This window comes from Apodemus sylvaticus, chromosome 22 (genome assembly GCF_947179515.1).
Source record: "Apodemus sylvaticus chromosome 22, mApoSyl1.1, whole genome shotgun sequence".
Taxonomy (NCBI): Eukaryota; Metazoa; Chordata; class Mammalia; order Rodentia; family Muridae; genus Apodemus; species Apodemus sylvaticus.
The window spans coordinates 52,883,194-52,903,031 of NC_067493.1; the positions used below are offsets into that span (position 1 = coordinate 52,883,194).

General features: G+C 49.6%; 1 protein-coding gene across 2 annotated transcripts in view; it reads left to right on the plus strand.

The window, feature by feature from the left end:
• Ccdc60 (coiled-coil domain containing 60) overlaps nt 1–19,838 on the plus strand; it is a 161,063-nt gene that overhangs the window by 54,853 nt on the left and 86,372 nt on the right. Inside the window, exon 2 of one of the 2 annotated variants that reach the window (XM_052168484.1) lies at nt 15,905–15,987. In XM_052168484.1, the coding sequence (XP_052024444.1) occupies nt 15,905–15,987 (83 nt within the window). The remainder of the gene's footprint in view (nt 1–15,904; nt 15,988–19,838) is intronic. The other variant, XM_052168485.1, reaches the window with a different exon arrangement.

A 19,838-nucleotide genomic window follows, 5' to 3' on the forward strand; every position in this document is an offset into this window, starting at 1 on the left:
AGAGTTTGAAAGTCAAACAGAGTTGGAGTTTATTCAAAGCAAACCTCTCAAGCAAAGAATCAGACCCCAAAAGAGAGGAGGGATCTGGAGCGGGAATCTGCCCTCCTCTCTGTAGCTGCTAGGATTATTAGGTGAGGGGAACTTCGCTCATAGCAGGGCATGCGGTGGGGAGACTTAGCCATAGCAGGGCGTGTGGCTGAGGAGTTTAGCTGTAGCAAGGCATAGCTTTTCAGTCCTCCCAGCTGGTTGGCCAGCCTGATCCAGTCACAGTTTGTGCAAGACATGCTGGGGAAGAGCCCACCTCACCTTCAGAAAAGCATCCTCCGCATCCCAGCACTGGGGAAGACTCAGAAAACAAATTACATTCTCCACCCTCTGGCCACGCCAATTAAAATGCACACCCAGAACTCACCGCTTGACTGGAGAAACCATCTGGGTCCTCGGTGGGGTCTAATGGACAGACAGGTCCCTGGGGGCGGGCTTTGAAGGTTACCGCTGACCCCTAGTCCCCACCCTCCTCTCTGCTCCCTGGTCTACTGGGAGGTGAACAGCCCCTGCTGCAGGCTGCTGCGGCGAAAGATTAAAACTATGGGCCAAAGTGACTCTCCCTTAACTTGTCTCGGTCGGGCAGTTCATCACAGATGCACGGAACAGTCAGTACTCCCATGTGCAGAAGATCTGTTCTGAGAGACTAGTTTAAGAAGTTTAAGCTCCTTTGTGTCCCACACCACCTCATGTGCCCTCAAAGATGTTACTGCCCTTAGTTCCCCTGTGGATTTCAAACTTCCAAAGCTTTATTTTTTGTTTTGTGTGTATCCGTGTTTTGAGTATATGTCTGGGCACCACGTGCATGCAGTACCCAAGGAGACCAGAAGAGGGTGTCTGCTCCCTTGAAACTGGAGGTAGAGACTGTTGTGAGCGGCACAACAGTGGGTTGTGGGAACCGAATCCAGGTCCTCTGCAAGAGCTGCCAGTGTTCTTAACTGTGAAGTCATCTCTCTAGCCTTAACAGGAATCATTTAAAAGAAACTTTGTTGCACACCGACTATCATTTAAAAGAAACTACGTTGCATACAAAGGTTCGATTCTCCACCCACGGTAAAGAGAATGTTGTTGGTCCCTGCCTTATGGGCCAGCATCTCGCCAGCCCTCTGTGTACCTTGTACTTCCTCGTCACTGCCTGGTCATCACCAGGGTCAACTGCTTTCCCACTCCGTTCTACATCTGCGCCCTCCAGGCTTTGTGTCTGAGTTGAGTCTAAAAGTTAAAAAAAAAAAAAAAATCAGCAAATCGATGTTCACACCCATCCGTCCACTCAGCAAACAGCTGCCAGGAAACCACTCAGTGCTTGGCATCGTGCCCTAGACCAAAGATGCAGTGTGACAAGGTCACACACTCTGCGTACTCCTGCCGCATCTGCATCTCACTGGACCAGAGGGGAGAGGGGAGACCCCCACTTACAGCATGAAAGGAAGAACCACTTAAACCAGTGGGCTTTAAATATGAATGCAAGAGAGAGGAGCAGAGCCCAAATGCAGCGAGGAAATTTTAAATCCGAGCTGTCTGCTTTTCCTTTTACTTCATAAGCATAAACAGAATCTTGAAAACTCACAATTTGACCCACTTGCCAACCACAGGCTGAAGCCAGGAGAGAAAGGAAGCAGCTTACTGGGCATTAAGCTCTTCCTCGGGGCGGGGCGGGAGCGGGGCGGGGGCGGGGCGGGAGCGGGGCGGGGGCGGGGCGGGGGTGTGGGGGGGCTGAGCTGCTGCTGGATCCTGTGTTTGCCCAGCCCCTTCTTCTCAGTGCTTTGCTTCCCTTTGCTGTCCAGAACACACCAGCTCAAAATAAGGCTTTGAGAACAGCTGGGGGCAAACATCTGGCCACTGTAAAAGGAGCCAGGTCAGTCCCTGTTATGCCAGCATCACCAGCACAGAACACCACACACAAGGGATGCCTGGAGCCTTGGAAGGGAACTTTCTAACTGGGTCTGCTACGCCCAACAAAGACACGGACATTGAGCATGGCAGACATAGACGCTGTATGACCGAGTGCACTGAGAAAATAAGATGCAAAATTTACCATGCATGTGAATAAAGTCTCAACAACAAAAACATCCCCATAAGAACAGGGTGGGTGGGTCAAGGGAACTCTCATTCCCCATTGGTGGGGGCCGATATGAATTAGAGCAGCTACCATGGCAATTGAGATGGGGGCTCCTGGAAAGTCTAAAATCAGAACTACCATGGGCTCCAGCTGCTTAACTTCTTGATATTACATCCGGAGGAAATGAATTATGTGCGCCACAATGGTACCTTAGTACACCCTCTCCGAGGCGCGGCTCCCAACGCGGAATCAGCCAGGACATGGAATCAGCCCAAATGCAAATCAACAGAGGAGTGGACACAGCAAAGATTGCCCACATATACAATGGATACCGTTTGAATGATACATCCGAAACAAAAGAGTACATCTGGGTCATCTGGAAGGAAAGGCCGGGAGCCAGCGAATATTGTGTTAAGTGAAATAAGCCAAAGGCAGAAAGACTAAAGGTGGGGCTGAGGAGAAGGCCCTGTGGGCAGGAGTGCTTGCTGCACAGCTGTGACAGAGTTCAAATCCCCAGCACCCACGCAGAAAGTCAGGCAGGGTGACGCACACACCTTTAACACCAGCACCAGGCAGGGGTGGAGACAGGAGGATCCCGGGACCTCGCTGGCCACCATCGTAGCTCCAGGTTCATGACAGACCCTGCCTCAAGGAATAAGAACACGCCATGCACCTGCAAGACACACATACGCTTTCAATGTCATATATGAAAACATTTTTGGATGATCTAAAGGAAGATTATAGAACATTGGGGAAGGGGATTTTGGGGGAGAGTAAGAGAGGGTAGACGCCAAGGAAGGCATGAGCAGGACGTGATGCTTACACATGTGGAAGAGCCACAGTGAATCACACAAATCTGTACCAGTAACACACGGTACTAATTACAGTTAGGCTGCCGTCGCCTGCCCTCTGTGGTAAGCTGGGTGCGGAACCACACTGCTGTGTTCAGACCAGCGCACTCCTTGGAAAGGGTTGGGACCACTATGGTCTGGAAAGTTCTTTTAAAGCCGTGATTAGACCCTGAAGAGAAATTAAATGAGTTTATATAGCCCTGAGCACTACCCGCTTCCCGGGGAAGGGCTAGTCCCCCATGGCTGTGTTGCAGTGATGTATTGCTGTGCTGTAGATTGCTCCAGAAGTGGACCACTTAAGACAACAAATATTTATCACCCCCAGCTGCTGTAGACTGGGAATCCAGGTGTGGCTGAGCTGCAGGCCTCTGGCTCGGGGTGTCTCCACCCCAAACCAAGATGGCCCCAGGGCAGCTGGTCTCTCGGGCTTCGTGTGTGGGAAAGGTGGCTTGCTCCTGAACTCATCTGCATGGCTGCGGGCAGATGGCGGCTGCTCACTGGTTTCCGCAGAGAGTTCACTTCCTCAGGAGAGTTCAGTTCCTCATTATGCAGGTCTCTTCCAAAGGAGAGCCTCACAGCCAGGAGGCTGGATTCAGATTCGCCAGGAGCAAGAGCCAATGGCCAGAGTGGAAGCCATGCTCCCTCTGCCACCGATTCTCAGAAGCCACCACTGTTTCTGTCGTCGTCTCTTCATTCCAAGGTTCCTGGGCTCAGCACACCTTTTAAGGGAGAGGGTTACACAGAGGTGGGAACAGGGGTTTCTGGAGCCATACTGTAATATATGCATACTGTAAATGGATATAGGAGAAAATGAAACCTGAGCTGGTGTGTGTGCGCGCGTCAGCACGCATGTGTGCGTGGGTGTGTGTGTGTGTGTGTACGCGTGCGCGTCCGTGTGTGTTCCTCTGTGTCTATGTATGTATATGGAGGGTAGAGTAAATGTGATCTCCCTCAATCATTCTCCACCTTATTTTTCAAGGCAGAGCCTGTCCCTGAATCTGGAGCTCACTGACTTAGGGAGGTTGGCCATGGGGCCCCAGGTACCACCCTCCATCTTCACCACGTGAGTGCTGGTGTTACAAGCATGTGCCGCACCCAGCAGTTTTAGGTGGGTTCAGTTCCTCATGCTTACACGACAAACTTTATGTGTGTATGTATGCATGCATGCATGTGTGTATGTGTGTGTGTGTGTACATGCATGCATGCTTGTGTACATTTATGTAAACTCTCTAGAAGGATACACAAAACTCGGCAACTCCAGTCATCTCCAGACAAGATTGTGCACAACTTCCTGGCAAGATGGGAGTGACATGTTTTTGCTTCCCCTCCCCCATCCTCACACTCCCCTCCCTCCCCCGGTCTGTTTTTAAGCCATTTAGAAAAAACCATGTTGATTTTTTTAATATTTTAATGAAATGGACTTCACTGCTGTATCTTTGGTACTTGGCTGGCTCCTCACTCCTAAATTGATTTTGCTAGCGTGACCTCCCATGGCCTCCGCACAGCATTGCCAGCTTCAGGCGTGTTCTTTCGTGAGTTAGGTCGTCAGAAGAACCCAAGTGACATCCCCCCCTTCACCCCAGCCTCCAATCACACTCTTATTCTAAGCCCCGGCTGGTGGCACCCGCCATTTAAATTGCCCACAGGGGGTGGGGGAGAGGAAAAGTGACACTTTCCTATCACCCATCTCCAGAGTCATGCATGGCCTGTGGCAAGGAAAGACCAACAGGAGGAAGGCAGAGCAAGTTTATGGAAGCCTGCTTATGATGGCCGGAAGGGAGAACTGTGTGTTTCTACGCTAAGTCTGATGAAAGAAACAGATCATGGGGGTGGAGGAATGGGGGGCAGGAGAAAAGGAATGATGTATGTTAAAACACAGTGTTATGGTTTCAGCTAGGACTACTCAGAGTCCCTCTGTCTGTCTGTCTGTCTGTCTGTCTGTCTCTCTCTCTCTCTCACACACACACACACATACACACAGGAATGAGGCAGAACACTTGTCACACAAGGGAGGACCTTGCTAGGTGGGACACTTGGGGGCACCTTTTCTAGGTTTTATGGCTTGGTGATGGATCAGAGTTCTAGCTTCCATGGCCTGCTTCGGGGAACGGAGTGGGAGGGGAGAGTGGAAAGGTCAGAGATCAGCTGCTGGCTTTCAGTTTGTATGAACTCTGTGAGCTGCGTGTGGTGCCAGTGCAGCACCGCCACACTGAGGGGGAGTCGCCTACAGAGGCTTCCATTGCTTAGCTCAGGCCTCCACTTCCTGAGACACTCAGGATGCGACGCCTGCCCATCCTCCATCACCGCCACAGGCAGACGCGAACCCACACTAAATTCTGAAGCATGTGGCTGGAATGTCAGCCTTCATTAGGCAGAGGAGGGATTGATTGCAGCCCAGCCCTGCAGCAGCAGCAGACCTGGGCTATCCTCAGCAATCTCTGTGTCTCCCAATGAGGTCGACGTAAACTGCCATCCCGAGGAAGGCACCCTAGACATCCCACTCCAGGGGCCCTGTGGTCACACCGAGGCTCACGCGAGGGTCACACTCTGACCCACTCCGGCCACTTTGTCTCTTGGTTTCCTTCTATTTCAGCAGCGGCTTACGGTCCAGTGTGGAAGATTAGATGCTCTCCATAGGAAAGTCAGGGCTGAAAAGCTGGGTACCGCTGGGAGGCTGGGCTAGCTCCTTCCTGAAGCAACTCAAGGATGGAAGGCTTTCTTTGAGCTCACAGTTTGAGGGTGCAGGCCACTCAACTTTGGGGTTGATCAGGCTGGCTATCATATATCCTCCTCGAGTGTGCTGGTTCCTCCAGGGGCTGTGGCAGACATTGCTAATCGATTACAGAAATCTCTCTGATGAGACTGGACGTCAGGGTGCTCCAGCCCGCCTTTACGGCTGGCCGGAAGCTGGCAATGGAGCTTGTTTCCGAAGAATCTTAGTGCACTGACACATGGAATTTAAGCTCCATCCTGGAACCTATTTCCTTAAGCTCATCCAGGATTACGATGGTCAGCCCTGAGCCCCTAGCAGAGACTTGGGTTGGTTACCAGCATGTGACAGCTGTACCATGATCCCCTCATAGCTAGTCTTAACTCCTGAGCCTCTCTCCAGCCTGTAGCTGGTCTTTCAGAGGAGCATCGTTTGTTCTCTTTTTAAACTGGCACCCTAGCTATTGGCGGGCCAGCTTAGTGGCTGGTGAGGTGGGGCTTGCAGGAGCCAGCAGCCGATTTCCATTTCAATCAAGAAAGAGCTGAGAGAGGCTGGGGCCGGCAGATCAAAAGCAACTGGAATTTGATTGAAAGCCATGGCTTCTAGCGCCACCTACCGGTGCATCTCCACATCGCCGCCCTTGCTGACCTGGAGGTAGTTACCCAGCTGTCTAGTTTGTTTGGAGACATTCTCATACGCTTTCTCGAATTTGTTTGTTTTTAACTCATGGTGCGTGCCTCAGTGGGTAAAAGACACAAGTGCTGGTAATATAGTGGCAGGAATCTTGGCTTAGTAAGCCTGGCTAAAGCTCCCTGTACCACGCATGGAGTCGAGTTTCTCACGGAGTCTGATGAAGGCGCTGCTTTGGAGCCCTGATAACTTGCAGAAAAAAGAACAGGAGCAGAGGGGTGGAAGGCTGTGTGTGTTGCCTACGGCTGGCAGTGATGGAGACTGACTCCGGGCGTGGAGGGAAGACAGCTTGAGGAAGTCTCTAGGGTAGAAAGGCAATCACTAGAGGCAGCTGTCGGAGCCGGAAACCACACACAGGCCACAGTTGCCACAAGGGTTTGACCAAGTCCCAGTACAGAAGGTCACAGTTTGCTGACCCCTGCGACACAGCAGGGTGACAGGAGCAGGAAGCTGTGCTCCACACTGGTGTCTTCGTGACCTTGAAGAAGTCACCCTGTCTCTGGGTCCTGTGGTTCCCTTTTTGGCAAGACAGGAGTAAGGCTGTCCTTGAGGAGGATTCCTTAGGAGGTGAAACTAAGCCGTGGAAGCTGGGACAGTGAAGGAAGGATGTTCCACAGACACCCAGTAGGTCCGCACCCCAGGGGCACATGGAACATGTCTGCCCCAGCCTGACCAGAGTGGCCCCGTGGCATCTGCAGACCTTACCACATTAGAGGTACTATGTTCCCTTCATAATCAATAAGTACCCCTCGGTACAGCCGTCTCTCCTCAGTCTGAAACAGAGGGAGGAGAGGAGCTCAGAACCCAGACAGCAGGCTCTTCCTTTCCTCTCCAACGCTGTGGCCCTTTTCCACCCTAAACACTCCCCTGAGTTCTTTAACGGGGACTCCCTTATAGCTCCGCCCACCCCACCCCGAGAAGACAGCCCTCCCCCGCCCCCCTCACTTCTCTCCTTCAATGCCCAGACCCGACTGCATGGACTGCATGTCCCCTGGGTTCATAAGAAGACATGGGAAGGGGAGGACTACCGGCCCTCGGCAAAGAGGTTTGTGATGTACTGAACTCAACAGAACATTTTCATGTGTGGCCAAGGCCCCTCACTGGTACCCGACCCATTACGTGGCTCTGATTGTTACTTTTGTTTGTTTCTCATCAACTTGACACAAACCTAGACCCTACCTAGGAAGAGGAGATCTTAATTAAGAAAAGGCCCCTACAAAATTACCCTGTAGGCATGAATGCAAAGAAGGATGGAGGGTGGGGCATTTTCTTGGTTAATGATTGATTTGCAACATCCCAACCCACTGTGGGCGGGGCCATCTCTGAGCAAGTGGTCCGGGTTCTGTAAGTAGGCTGAACAAGCCATGAAAAACAAGCCAGTAGCAGGGCAGTGGTGGCGCACGCCTGTAATCCCAGCAGTTGGGAGGCGCAGAGGGATGCAGATTTCTGAGTCTGAGGCCAGCCTGGTCTACAGAGTGAGTTCCAGGACAGCCAGGGCTACACAGAGAAACCGTGTCTCTGTGTAGAGAAACCAGAAATGAAAGAAAGAAGAAAGGAAGGGAAAGGAAAGGAAAGGAAAAGAAAGGAAAAGAAAGGAAAGAAACAAAGAAAAGCAAGCCAGTAAGCAGCACCCCTCTGTGGCCTCTGCATCAGCTCCTGCCTCCAGGTTCCTGCCCTAACTCCCCTCAGAGATACAGTGATATGGAAGTGTAGGCTGAATAAGTCCTTTCCTTCCCAACAGCAGCAGAAACCCTAAGACAACAATCAAAATAAATGAATAAATAAAACACCCATTCTTCTGGAAGGAAACTGCCAGCCCCCACCATAAAGCCACTACCAATCGCTTACCTGTCAGCTGCAAGCCCATCATCCCCAGCCTCCTGAGTCCATCCCCAGGAGGCATCTCCGGCTTGCCCACCAGTCATCTCCTTTCAAACAGCCTCCCTCCCCCTCACAGCTTCTTGGAGCTTCCCAGCTGTTCCCTGATGTCTGTATCAACCTCAGCACATTTAACAGAATTCATTTCCATCTTAATCTGATTCTGGGAAGATGGTACTTTGAGGTCTAACAAAGATGAGTTTAGAACATCCTTTCATAAAACAAAGAGAAAACCGATATTTAGAGGATTGGTCCTCTGGCCATGACCGGCAACAGATTGTGCTGATTTTTCTACCTTATAGAAGCAGTTATGGTAAAATGAAACAAAAATCCAGAGGGTAAGCTATCTCTTTAGATCAACAGCGAGTCCCTACTATGTGAAACAGGACCCTGTCGGGGAAGGCAGACTGTTGTCATTAAGAACACGTGGTTTGGGGCTGGAGAGATGGTTCTGGGGCTTAAGAGCACTGACTGCTCTTCCAGAGGTCATGAGTTTCTCAGCAACTACACGGTGGCTCTCAACCATCTGTAATGGGATCCAATGCCTTCTTCACATAAAATAAATAAATGTTTTAAAAAAAACACACACATGCTTTGCAGGCTATGGTGGTGCATGCCTGTAATCCCAGGAATCAGGAGGTGGGAGTGAAGCAGGAAGATCATGAGTTCAGGTCAAGCCTGGGCTACATGGTGACAACAGAGAAGATGTTCTCATGTCACTTGAGCCCAGCGCCTTGACCAGACTTTGCCACTTGACAGCGTCGTCTTCACCGTAGCATGCGTGAAGAATCCTCTCCACCAGTCTAAGTCTCCACCGATGCCTTATAGCATGGGATTGCAATGTGGCACAGATAGATGACATCACGTGTCTGAGTAGGAATGTCCTTGGGATAATGTGTAGCAAAGAGGTGAGTGTTTCTGGTAGGATTAGCAACAGTCCCATTGAACAGATGGGGAAAGTGAGGTTCTGGAAGGGATGCGGCTCACTCAGCACCAGTCTGATCTAAATAACAGACCTGGGCCTCCTGCTGATAGCTAAGCCCTTTTCTCTTCAACTGAGTCACCTCCACAGGCAGCCATCCACAGAGGCCCCTCCTCACACCCATCAACCACCAGTGTGGTCCATCCCAGGAACCACAAAGCATCTTTCACAGACTGTGTCTGTCTGCACACCTCACATTATCCATGTTTCCAACACCTGCCGAAGGAGAGAGATGCAGGGCAGAGACATCGCTCGAATCCAAGAGCAACAGGAAAACTAGAGGCTCCAAAGGCCAACACAGCACACCCAAGTAGAGCAGGGACTGATAACCAAAGTGAACTGTCCCTAAGGTGTGTCTCCTACGGCCAGGCTGAGTCATCTCGCATGGCTGGGTACACGTAGGCTTTGCACAGTGTTTATGTCCCATTTGTCAGTTGTTCCCTGACTTTCTATGATGCTTTCTAGCTTTGTAGCTGGAACATTTCCTTCAGTGTGGTGTCAGTTGGGAGTTGTGTCCCCTGGGTAAAAAGAACCAGCATCAATGCTAATATGGGATACAAGGTTACAAGGTAAAAAGGAGGATCGTGGTGGAACGCATTCCATCTAGCGGAAGAGGTGGTGCCTATAAAGATGCAGAACTTTCAGTGGTTTCCAGAGAAAGGCAGAACACATAAGAGGGTTCTAGATAGCCTCGAGCCACAGATCTGGAATATTCCAGAAAGATTCCTGTTTGACACTACTGGGAGGCTAGAGACCCTTTAAGGGACAAGGACTCCCTAGGAGGTCTTGAGGTCTTTGGAGGGTGCTCCTTAAGGGGACTGCGGGACCCAGGTATCTCCCTCACCTTGCAATCACAGGCTCCATCATAATGTACCGCCCTCCTCCCCACGGCCTCAAAGCCATGGGTCCATTCCATCACAACCTCATCACGCAGAGAGAGAATAAACCTCTTCTCTTTATAAGTTGACCCACATAAGGCGTTTGTTGTAATGATGGAAAACTGACTACCACAATGGCTTTTGGCGGAGATTTTCAGAGGAAGTGGCAAGGAAGGACCCTGGTCCTGGGTGTACCACAAAGCTACAGGAAATACCAGGAACACTGCCTTAGGACCATCTACTGTTAAGGTCTGCAGCGACCCACTTAAATCAAAGCAAGACCCAGCCTCCGGTCCAAAAGGCTTCTTACGCCTTGCTAACCCAGACTTGGCTAGGACCCAATTACTAAACCCACAGCACAGCCCCCAAACCATCTCCTCTGGGCCATCATTTCTTGAATCCCATATGGGGAGCGCATCGATTAAGAGAAACTACATTTCCCAGGATTCTTGGGTTCAAACAATTGAAAGTTCCAGCAGGAAAGCAGAGAGTAGGAGGAAAGGAGGGCCCAGGGTTTCCCTGTTTGTCTCTCAGAAGAACTGAACTTGCCTTCCCAGTGCCAGGCAGACCAACCCCAGGGCTTCTCAGGCCCCCTTCCCTCAGTCCTGCCTGATGGTTGGCCAAGGTACATCCAGGGTTTCCTTTTGCTGCCCCTGCTCTGCCCTCTGGTCTTCCAACCGTTCTGCAGATGCTCCCGCTCTTTCTACAGAACTGCCTGCTTGCTTCCCACCCGGAGCCTGCCTGATGCCACGCATTCGTAAACAGCTCACTCACACCATTCAGGACCTTAGACAACTCAATTCAAACCAGCATTAAACATTTATATTTCCGCGCATCAAGAGAATTAGTCAAAAAATTGCCCTACAAACATGAAAGCCGCCATTATTTAATTAGAATTAATATATGTAAATCAGGAAGAGGAACAACCGGAGTCAGAATGATTGTTTAATTAACTTATAATTCAGATACCCTGATACGGCATCTCCATTGTTGATTTATTATGTTTACTTCCATATTACTCTATTATATTATGACATGGATTCTTTGCCATCAATTTTCTTTTTTTAAAAAGTCGTCTGTACGAGATGATAGAAAATTGTGAGAAATTTCTAGACAGAGGAAATATGGGCACCCTGTATAATCTAATTTCTTTACCCATAAGCTGCATTTCCACGTGAAATTATATTCCGTGCCGCCATTCTTCCACGCCTATAAACAAACGTCTACAGCAACAGGCAGCGTTGTCGACAGAACCGAACCATCTTCACCGTCTGGGCCAACCTTGACTTGGCCCCACAACGGTGGTGTGCTGGGGCACCGAGGGCTTGGTGGGGTGATTCACACTGCTGTGACAGACATCCTTGTGGAGAAGTACCTGGTTTCTATGGCTGGCAGTGAGATTGCTGGGATGGGGCACTGCTCTACAATGGGGACACCTGAGAAATGCAGTGTTGGGTCATGCCGCCACCGTACAGACATCATAGAATGTCCATACAAACCTAGGTGGTCCAGCCTGCCGCCCACCTGCGATTAAACCCATCACGAGAGAGCACAGTCAAGACCACCCAAGGCTGCCACCAGCAACCTGGCTTAGAGTGAATGGGTATATATACATATATGTATGCATATATGTATATATAGGTATGTATATATGTATGCATGTATGTATGTGTATATGTATATATATGAACTGTACTCTCAAAACCATAAAAACACAGAACAGCAAACACTTAAGCCAGTAATACAGAGGGCCGTCACCACAAGCAAGTGCCCCGTGCCCCATGTAATTACAAACAGTGTAGTCTTTAATCTTATTTTCATTCTTTTGTGTATGTGCACTAAGTAGCACATGGGCGTGCACGTGTGTGTACCTGTTTGCACGTGTGTGGTCAGTTGTGTGTTGGGAGCACATGCACATGTATGTGTGCATGCGGCGGCCCCAAGGCTGACACTCCATGCTGCCTCCACAATATTCAGTAAGGCAGGGTCTCTCCGTCAAGCACAGAGCTCACTGAATATGGCTAACCTTGCCAGCCAGCTTGCTCTGGGGATCCCCCACCTCCAACCCTCTCAGGCTGGGATTATAGGCGGGCCACCGCCATGCCAATCTGATGATTACGTTGGTGGGTTCTGTGGGATCTGAACTCGGGTCATAAGTTTGCACAGCAAGCCCGTGAACCACTGAGCCAGCCCCTAGTGCAGTCTTACCTAAGTGGCAGACTCCAGGTGTGCTGACCTCAGCATTACCCTGTGACGTCACTGTGTAGGTCCCTGGCATCTCACTTGCTGTTCTTGATGGCGTGGCTGCCTTTTCTGCGGCTGCCAGGCAAGCGTTCCACCACGGAGCCCCACGGCCGTCTCATGAGACAGCATCGTCTGTGCTGCGACTTTTCACATATATGCTGCGTGAACTCTGTAATGGTTTTAAAAGAAGTGATTTTTGGAGCCCGGGGGTGGTGGCTGCACTTGGGAGGCAGACACAAGAGATTCGAGAACTTAAAAGATCCCTGGGCCCCAAAGCAAGACTCGCTTTAAAAGAGTAATTTGGGGATGCTTTGTAAACTTCTGACTTTGTTCCTATCAAATGATACTCGTGTTTATGTCCCAAGAACCAGGCTCCCTCTTCCACATGATTATCACTGCTGGCTTGTGATTGTTGTTGGAAAAACAGCAGGAGTGGCTTCCTGAGGTCCCGCTGAAGTGCCAACTGAGTTTCAGAGCCACAGGGCATGTCTTGTCCCCTAGATGTGTCAGGCCAATGACGGGGTTGTCAATCCTCTAACACAGCAATACATCCTCTTCCTAGCTTGTGTGTGTGTGTGTGTGTGTGTGTGTGTGTGTGTGTGTGTGTGTGTGTGTGACACAGAGCCCTGACACGCAAGCACATTTCCCTCCGCCGCCCATGGAAACAATACACAGGGCTAGACAGATGACTCCCTGGCTAAGAGTATTTCTCTCCCACAGAACCCAGATTCAGTTCCCAGCACCCAGGCTGCTTGGCTCACCACGCCTCCTGTAACTGTCTCTCCAGGGGACCCAACATATACCTCTTTCTGGTCTTCATGGGCACCCCACTCACCTGCACGGCTGGCACATGTACACATAATTTAAGAATAAAGTAAAACTTTTGAAAATATACTTGAAAGTTGGACACCACCATGGTTTGGTTCCTAAGTGCCCCACCCCACACCCCGAAAGTTTACCCATCAGAGCTAGGGCGATGGCTCACTGAGGTAAACACTTACCTTGTAGGCATGAGGACCTGTGTTTGATCCCAGAACCTACACACACACACACACAGCCAGGCACTGACACACACATATACACACAGAGAGCCAGGCACTGACACACACACACACAAACACATACACACAGAGCCAGCTACTGACACACACACACACACACACACACACAGCCAGGCACTGTGGCGTGTGCATCCAGCAGTAGAAGACCTGCGGCACCCCTGGAAGTCAGCTGGTTAGCCAGGCCAGGCTACTTAGCAAAGCTCCAGGCGAATGAGAGGCCCCCATCTGAAATAAAGCAAAATCACCCAAGGACCAACACCTAGGGTTGCCCTCCGACCTCCCCATGTAGGAGCACACATGCACAATTATATGCACACACTGCAGCCACCCATATGTGCATTTGCACACAATATATGCACACGCTTGCATGCACACCTGCATGTGCCCACGGCTACACCCACCCATCCCCGCAGCCACCCAAACTTGTACCCATCCACACATGCACGCAGATGAGCAGATTTTTCGTGTTAAAGACCCGACACCTCTGTCAGCATTTCTCAACCTGTGGGCCGCAACCCCCACAGGGGACGCAGATCAGATGTCCTGCAGACCAGACATCAATGTCTCGATTCATAACAGTAGAAAACTTACACACTAAAGTAGCAATGGAATAATTTCATGGCTGGGGGTCACCACAGCATGAGGAACTGTGTTCAAGGGTCACAGTACCAGGAAGGATAATGTCCAGAGGGAGCTGTTTTAGGGATTAGTTTGATAGTGAAAGTTTCAATCAGGGAATCAGTCCAGTAATGGGTTTATGATTTGATAGCAGAGTGGGGGAGGGGAGGAAGCTAGAAGCTAGAACCTGGATATTAAAGGAGACCACTGGGATGTGACTTTGAACTGTGTATCTTATTCCCAGTGTCCCCCCACCACACATATCTACCCCCCTCATGTTCTCCCTTCAACTCACCTTCCTCCTCCCTCAGTGTCTCCCCCTCCCTCTCTCAGGCTGCCTTGGGGTGATCGGCTCCCCTCAGCAGGCCCTCCTGCCTCTACCTCTCTGCCTCATCGCCAGCCTGAGAGCAGCAGGCCTAGCCACAGAGGGAGACCTCTAATCTAAGATGATGAGCCAAACCAAATCCTTCCTTTATGTGGTTTCTCTCTGATACACACCACATACATCACACATATCACATACACACAGACAAGTACAGAGACATACGTCTACACACACCACATATACACACCACACACACAAATCACACACAGACATGCATACAGACAGGCATGCACACACATTACACATACACCACACACACATACCCAGCACCAATATACACACACATATACACATACCACACATACCACACATAGTCACAAACACATATACACAAACACATAGACATACACACCACACACATGCATATATATGTATGTGTACACAGACAACATACATGCACACTACATACCACATACAAAGACATGCCATATACATCACACACATACACCACATAGTCACAAACACACGCAGACATACATACCACATACACACATGCACACACACAGACACACACACCACACACACCACACACATACAGTGTATATGTATATGCTTTCCTGGTTAGTTTGTCCCGCATGCATGCAGTGCCCATGGAGACCAGGAGAGGGCAGAAGTCCCCTGGCACTGGAGTTACAGCCGGTTGTGAGAAGCTGTGGTCCGCAAGGGCAGGCAGAGCTTCCAACCACTGAGCCATTGCTTCAGCACCCGTGTGGCCATTGTTAAAGCTCTTCTCTGTTTAATGCTGTCACTAACTCATACGTACTGCGAAGTCATATGATATCCAATCCACATCAGCTAAGAAAAAATAAAATAGAAACCCTACCACAGCCACAACCACAGCCACAACCACAGCCACAACCACAGCCACAACCACAGCCAGAGAAGAAACTACACCTGGGGGCCATGTACATTGTTCTTTTTCTACAACTGAAACCAGAATTATGCTATAAACCGTGCTTTCTAATGTGGCCTCCCATCAAAGTATGCAAATATCCCTGTTTCCATAAAAGTACTTGTATCACTATATTGGAAACATGTCACTTTTCACAGCTGTATACTATTCTGCATCTAAATGCATCAGGATTGTTTAGTCTGGCTTCTCTTGTGACATGTGCAGGTGTTTGTCTTCACAGGCAACAGCGGTCTTGCCAGGGTGCCTTGGCATCCTTGTCAGGAATATTCTCTCGCAGGATGCTTTCCCACAGATGTTGGGTCTAGGGGCATGAATGACTTGTCCTTCTCAAAGTTTTTCACAGTGTGTTTCCCACAAGCTTTAGAAGTAGGCCATTCTGCTGTACCACACTCCCCAACCCTGACAGGGGTCCAAAGTAAAACAGGGCCAACCAGCGACAGCCCAGAGCCTCCCAAACCACGGGCTGTAGTAGAACATTGCTCTGTGTAAATTGATTCTCACTAGATACAGGGGCCTCTGATAATCCACCCTCACCCGGGGCGCCTGTATTAACGTCTCCCTTCCCTCCCTCTCCTCTCTTGTCTTCCCAGCAGGCCTCAGACAAGACAGCCAAGAACCCCAAGTACATAGACAAGGAAATTGTAAACCTCAAAAAGGATCTTATCCGAAGCCGGTAAGTCCTGTGAGGGACAACTTGTGAGTCACAGATACGGCTGGCCAGGCTGGGGACAGGGGGCAGGGACGAGTCTCTCTGTAGACATCCATTTGAAGACTTGGCATAAAACACACGTGAGGCGTGCTGGGGAAAGAACACGGGATCAGCGTGTCCTAGACACCTCCCCTCCAGGCCTCTGTCCAGCCCTGCAGAATGATGGGTGAGCCTGTGTGGCGGGGCTGGAGGGATTGATAGGTCACAGGGTTAAGCAAGGGGCCTTTCTGTGTGAGAGATGGCCCTGTCTACTCTCCTACGGCCTGTCTATGACGTAATTGCCAAGTTGTGCCGATCTGTACTAGAAAGGGAACAGGCAGAAGCGATTCCAATAAGGTTTTATTTAACTCAAAATACTATCACTCAAATTGTATTCAGTAAGGAGAAAGGATTTAGGGCTGGAGCCAACTCAGTTAGTGTGAGGTTCTGTTTTGATTGTTGACCTAACACAATGTATTGAGACCCGGGAAAAGGGTTTCATAGAACTGTCTAGATTGGGTAGGCCTGTGGCCACGACTGTGAAGGGCTTCTTCTTAGGTGAGTCAAGTGGGGTGGAAAATTCCACCCTGGGCGTGTGCTGCATTACTCCCTGGTCTAGGCCCTGGGCACATTCATTTTTGCCTGTGGCTGGGGATGTCATGTGACCAGCTACTCCCAATCCCCTTGTTGGCTTCCCCAGAGGATACTCTATATCCTGGATGGAGATGTAAGGCAAAAAAAAAAAAAAAAAAAAAAAAAAAAAAAAAAAAAAAAAAAAATTAAAAAAGATTAAAAAAAAAAAAAACCCTTTTCTCCCCCCAAGTTGCTTTTGATGAGTATTTCACTGCAGCCACAGAGAGCAAACTAGAACATTCTACAGGAGAGAAGGGGAGAGCCGGGGAAGAGCACTGAACGTGGTTAATGTGAATGTGCATGTGGGTATGTGTGTGTTCATGTGTGCAAGTATGTGCATGTGTGTATATGTGTGCACTTGTGTGTTTGTGCATATGTGATTGTGTATCTGTGCCTAAGGTTTGTAATAATTTATACAGAGAGGTCCTGGGTCTGATGCCTCAAGGAGAGAGAGAGAGAGAAAGAGAGAGAGAGAGAGAGAGAGAGAGAGAGAGAGAGAGAGAGAGAGAGAGAGAGCCATTCACACAAAGGGGGAGCAGCTGGGGTACTTCAGAGCATGGGTGGGGGCGCTGAGGATGTCAGGACATGCTGGGCACACTGCAGTGTCTGAGGGGCCTGTGCGGAGCCACGGGGTAAGATAGGTTGAGAGAGGAAAGAGATGGAGCTGAAATGTCAGGAAGCCTTGAGGACCATGCAGAAACATTTGGAGAAGTCGCTGGAGGGTTCTGAGTGAGAGGAGGTGGTCCAACTTTAAGAAAATAACTACACCCGCTTCATCGAGATGGCCTGATTTTCTTATTCACCTTGATGATTTAGTTAATACTGAGGAAGAATATTAACATGCTAGTAAAAAATGATACATACACATGCATATATACCATTCACACATATCACACACACACCATAAACATGCATATTTACAGGCATGCATATGTACATCACATATACATGTATATATGTGCACACCATACACATACATACCATATATATACACACAGACCATACATGCCATAGACATATACATACCATACACACGTTGTATACAAATACATGTGCTACACACACACACACACACACACACACACACGATAAACAGATATACCATATACACCACACATATACATGATAAATACAGATATACCATATACATTATACATACATATACACAAAACACACCATACACACAAACATATACAAAGACACACCATACACACCACACAATACAAACACAACATAGACACACAGAGGTACACACACGGGTGTCTTGGATGCCTGTACTGTGGTCTTTTTCCTCTTTTGTTACCTGGGTCCTCAGTCTAGAAGAGCTGGCCACACTAAGAGAGCCCCAGCTGCTAGGTGATCCTCTATGGAAACGCCATCACAGATAAACCCAAAGGTGTGATTCATTCATCTCCAAGGCACTCCTCAGTCCCATCAGCAACCAAGATTCACCAGCTCAACCTGTTTGATAGAACTCTGAGCCTACAGTTAGCCTGGTACCCTAGTTTCATCCCATTGCCATGATGACATGCTCTGTCCAACAGTATTTGGGAGGTGTCTTAGGGCTCCATGGCTGTGGCAAACACCATGACCAAGGTGACTCTTAAGGACAGCATTTAACTGGGGCTGACTTATGGTGTCAGAGGTTCAGTCCATTATCATTGTGGTGGGAAGCATGGCAGTGTCTAGGCAGGCAGAGTGCTGGAGGAGCTGAGAGTTCTTTCTACCTCTTGTTCTGAAGGCAGCCAGGAGAAGACTGACTTCCAGGAAGCTAGGAGGAAGGCCTCAAAGCCCACACCCACAGTGTCACACTTCCTCCAACAAGGCCACACCTACTCAAATGTGGCCACACCCATTCCAACAAGGCCACACCTACTCAAACGTGGCCACACCCATTCCAACGAGGCCACACCTACTTTAACAAAGCTACACCTCCAACAAGGCCACACCTACTAATAGTGCCATTCCCTAGGCAAGCATATTCAAACCACCACAGGAAGGGATAGTTTACTGCACTCACAATTCTAGGTCCCAGCCCATCACTGCGGGGGGGGGGGGGGCAGGGCGGGGAATGAGAACTCCAGGGAGGAGCCATGGAGGACCACTGCTTGTTCCCCTATGGGTTCACGATTACCTGGCTTTCTCATCTTGTTAATAAGAAAAGTATTTACATAGACCAGGACCGCCTGCGTAGGGTTGGCATCACCCGCAGTATATTTATGAGGACTGGCCCTCATATTCCAATCCGCAATCTCAACAACCTCTCATGAATAGGCCCTTAGGCCAAGTGAGCTAGGCAACTCCTCAATCAAGCCTTTCAGATAACTCCGTGTGCATCAGGTTGACAGTTAAGGCACACCAGGGCACCTCCGATCTCTCCTGGGATCCCTCGCGTGTCCATAATCAGTGGAGGATTGTGTGGGTGGCTTTGCTGACTGTATTCAGAGGTCATATAGATACAAGCAGACTTTTAAACTACCTGCACCCCAGTTCACAAATAATGGCACGGAGATTTCATCTGTACTTAAAAATGCCTAGGCCATAAGCTACGCTTGTTTGCAGTAGCTGGTAACTTATTTATCCTGTTTATACTATTTTATGACTTTCACATAGCTAGTTACCTCTCGTCGGTTGGGCTTCCTCTGAGTCTGGATGGCAGATCAGTCTGGATGGCACTTGACTCTTTCCCAGAGCTCCTCTCTCTCTCTGCCGGATGTCCCGCCTTCTAATCCTGCTTCAGCTTATTGGCCATCATAGTTTGATTGACAGTGATCCTTCCACACTGTACCCTAGAATTATTCATACAACTGTGCGCTCTCATTCTCAAGGTCAACCTGGGCCTGGCCTCCTGGTGGTAAGCAAGGCCCTGAGAAAGACCTCGAGTTTTGTTTTTTTGGAAGTGGTGAAAGCTTCACTTCTGCCATGTCCCACAAACAAAGCGAGCCACAACCCAGCCCAGATTAACAGGGAATAGTGATTCCACTCACAGTGGGCAATATCTGCAGGGGCTCGCTGCAAAAGCCTGGACACTGGGAACCCCTTTTTCTATCTATTGCAACCACGCACTTGACCCCTAAGAAGGCTTTGGAGCCATAAACTAAGACCAAAGGACGATTGCACATATCGGTCTCGACGGAGTGAAGAGGAGGGGCAGGGAGGGGAGGAGCGGAGATGGGTGGGCAGCCTCTGCGCTGTGGCAATGC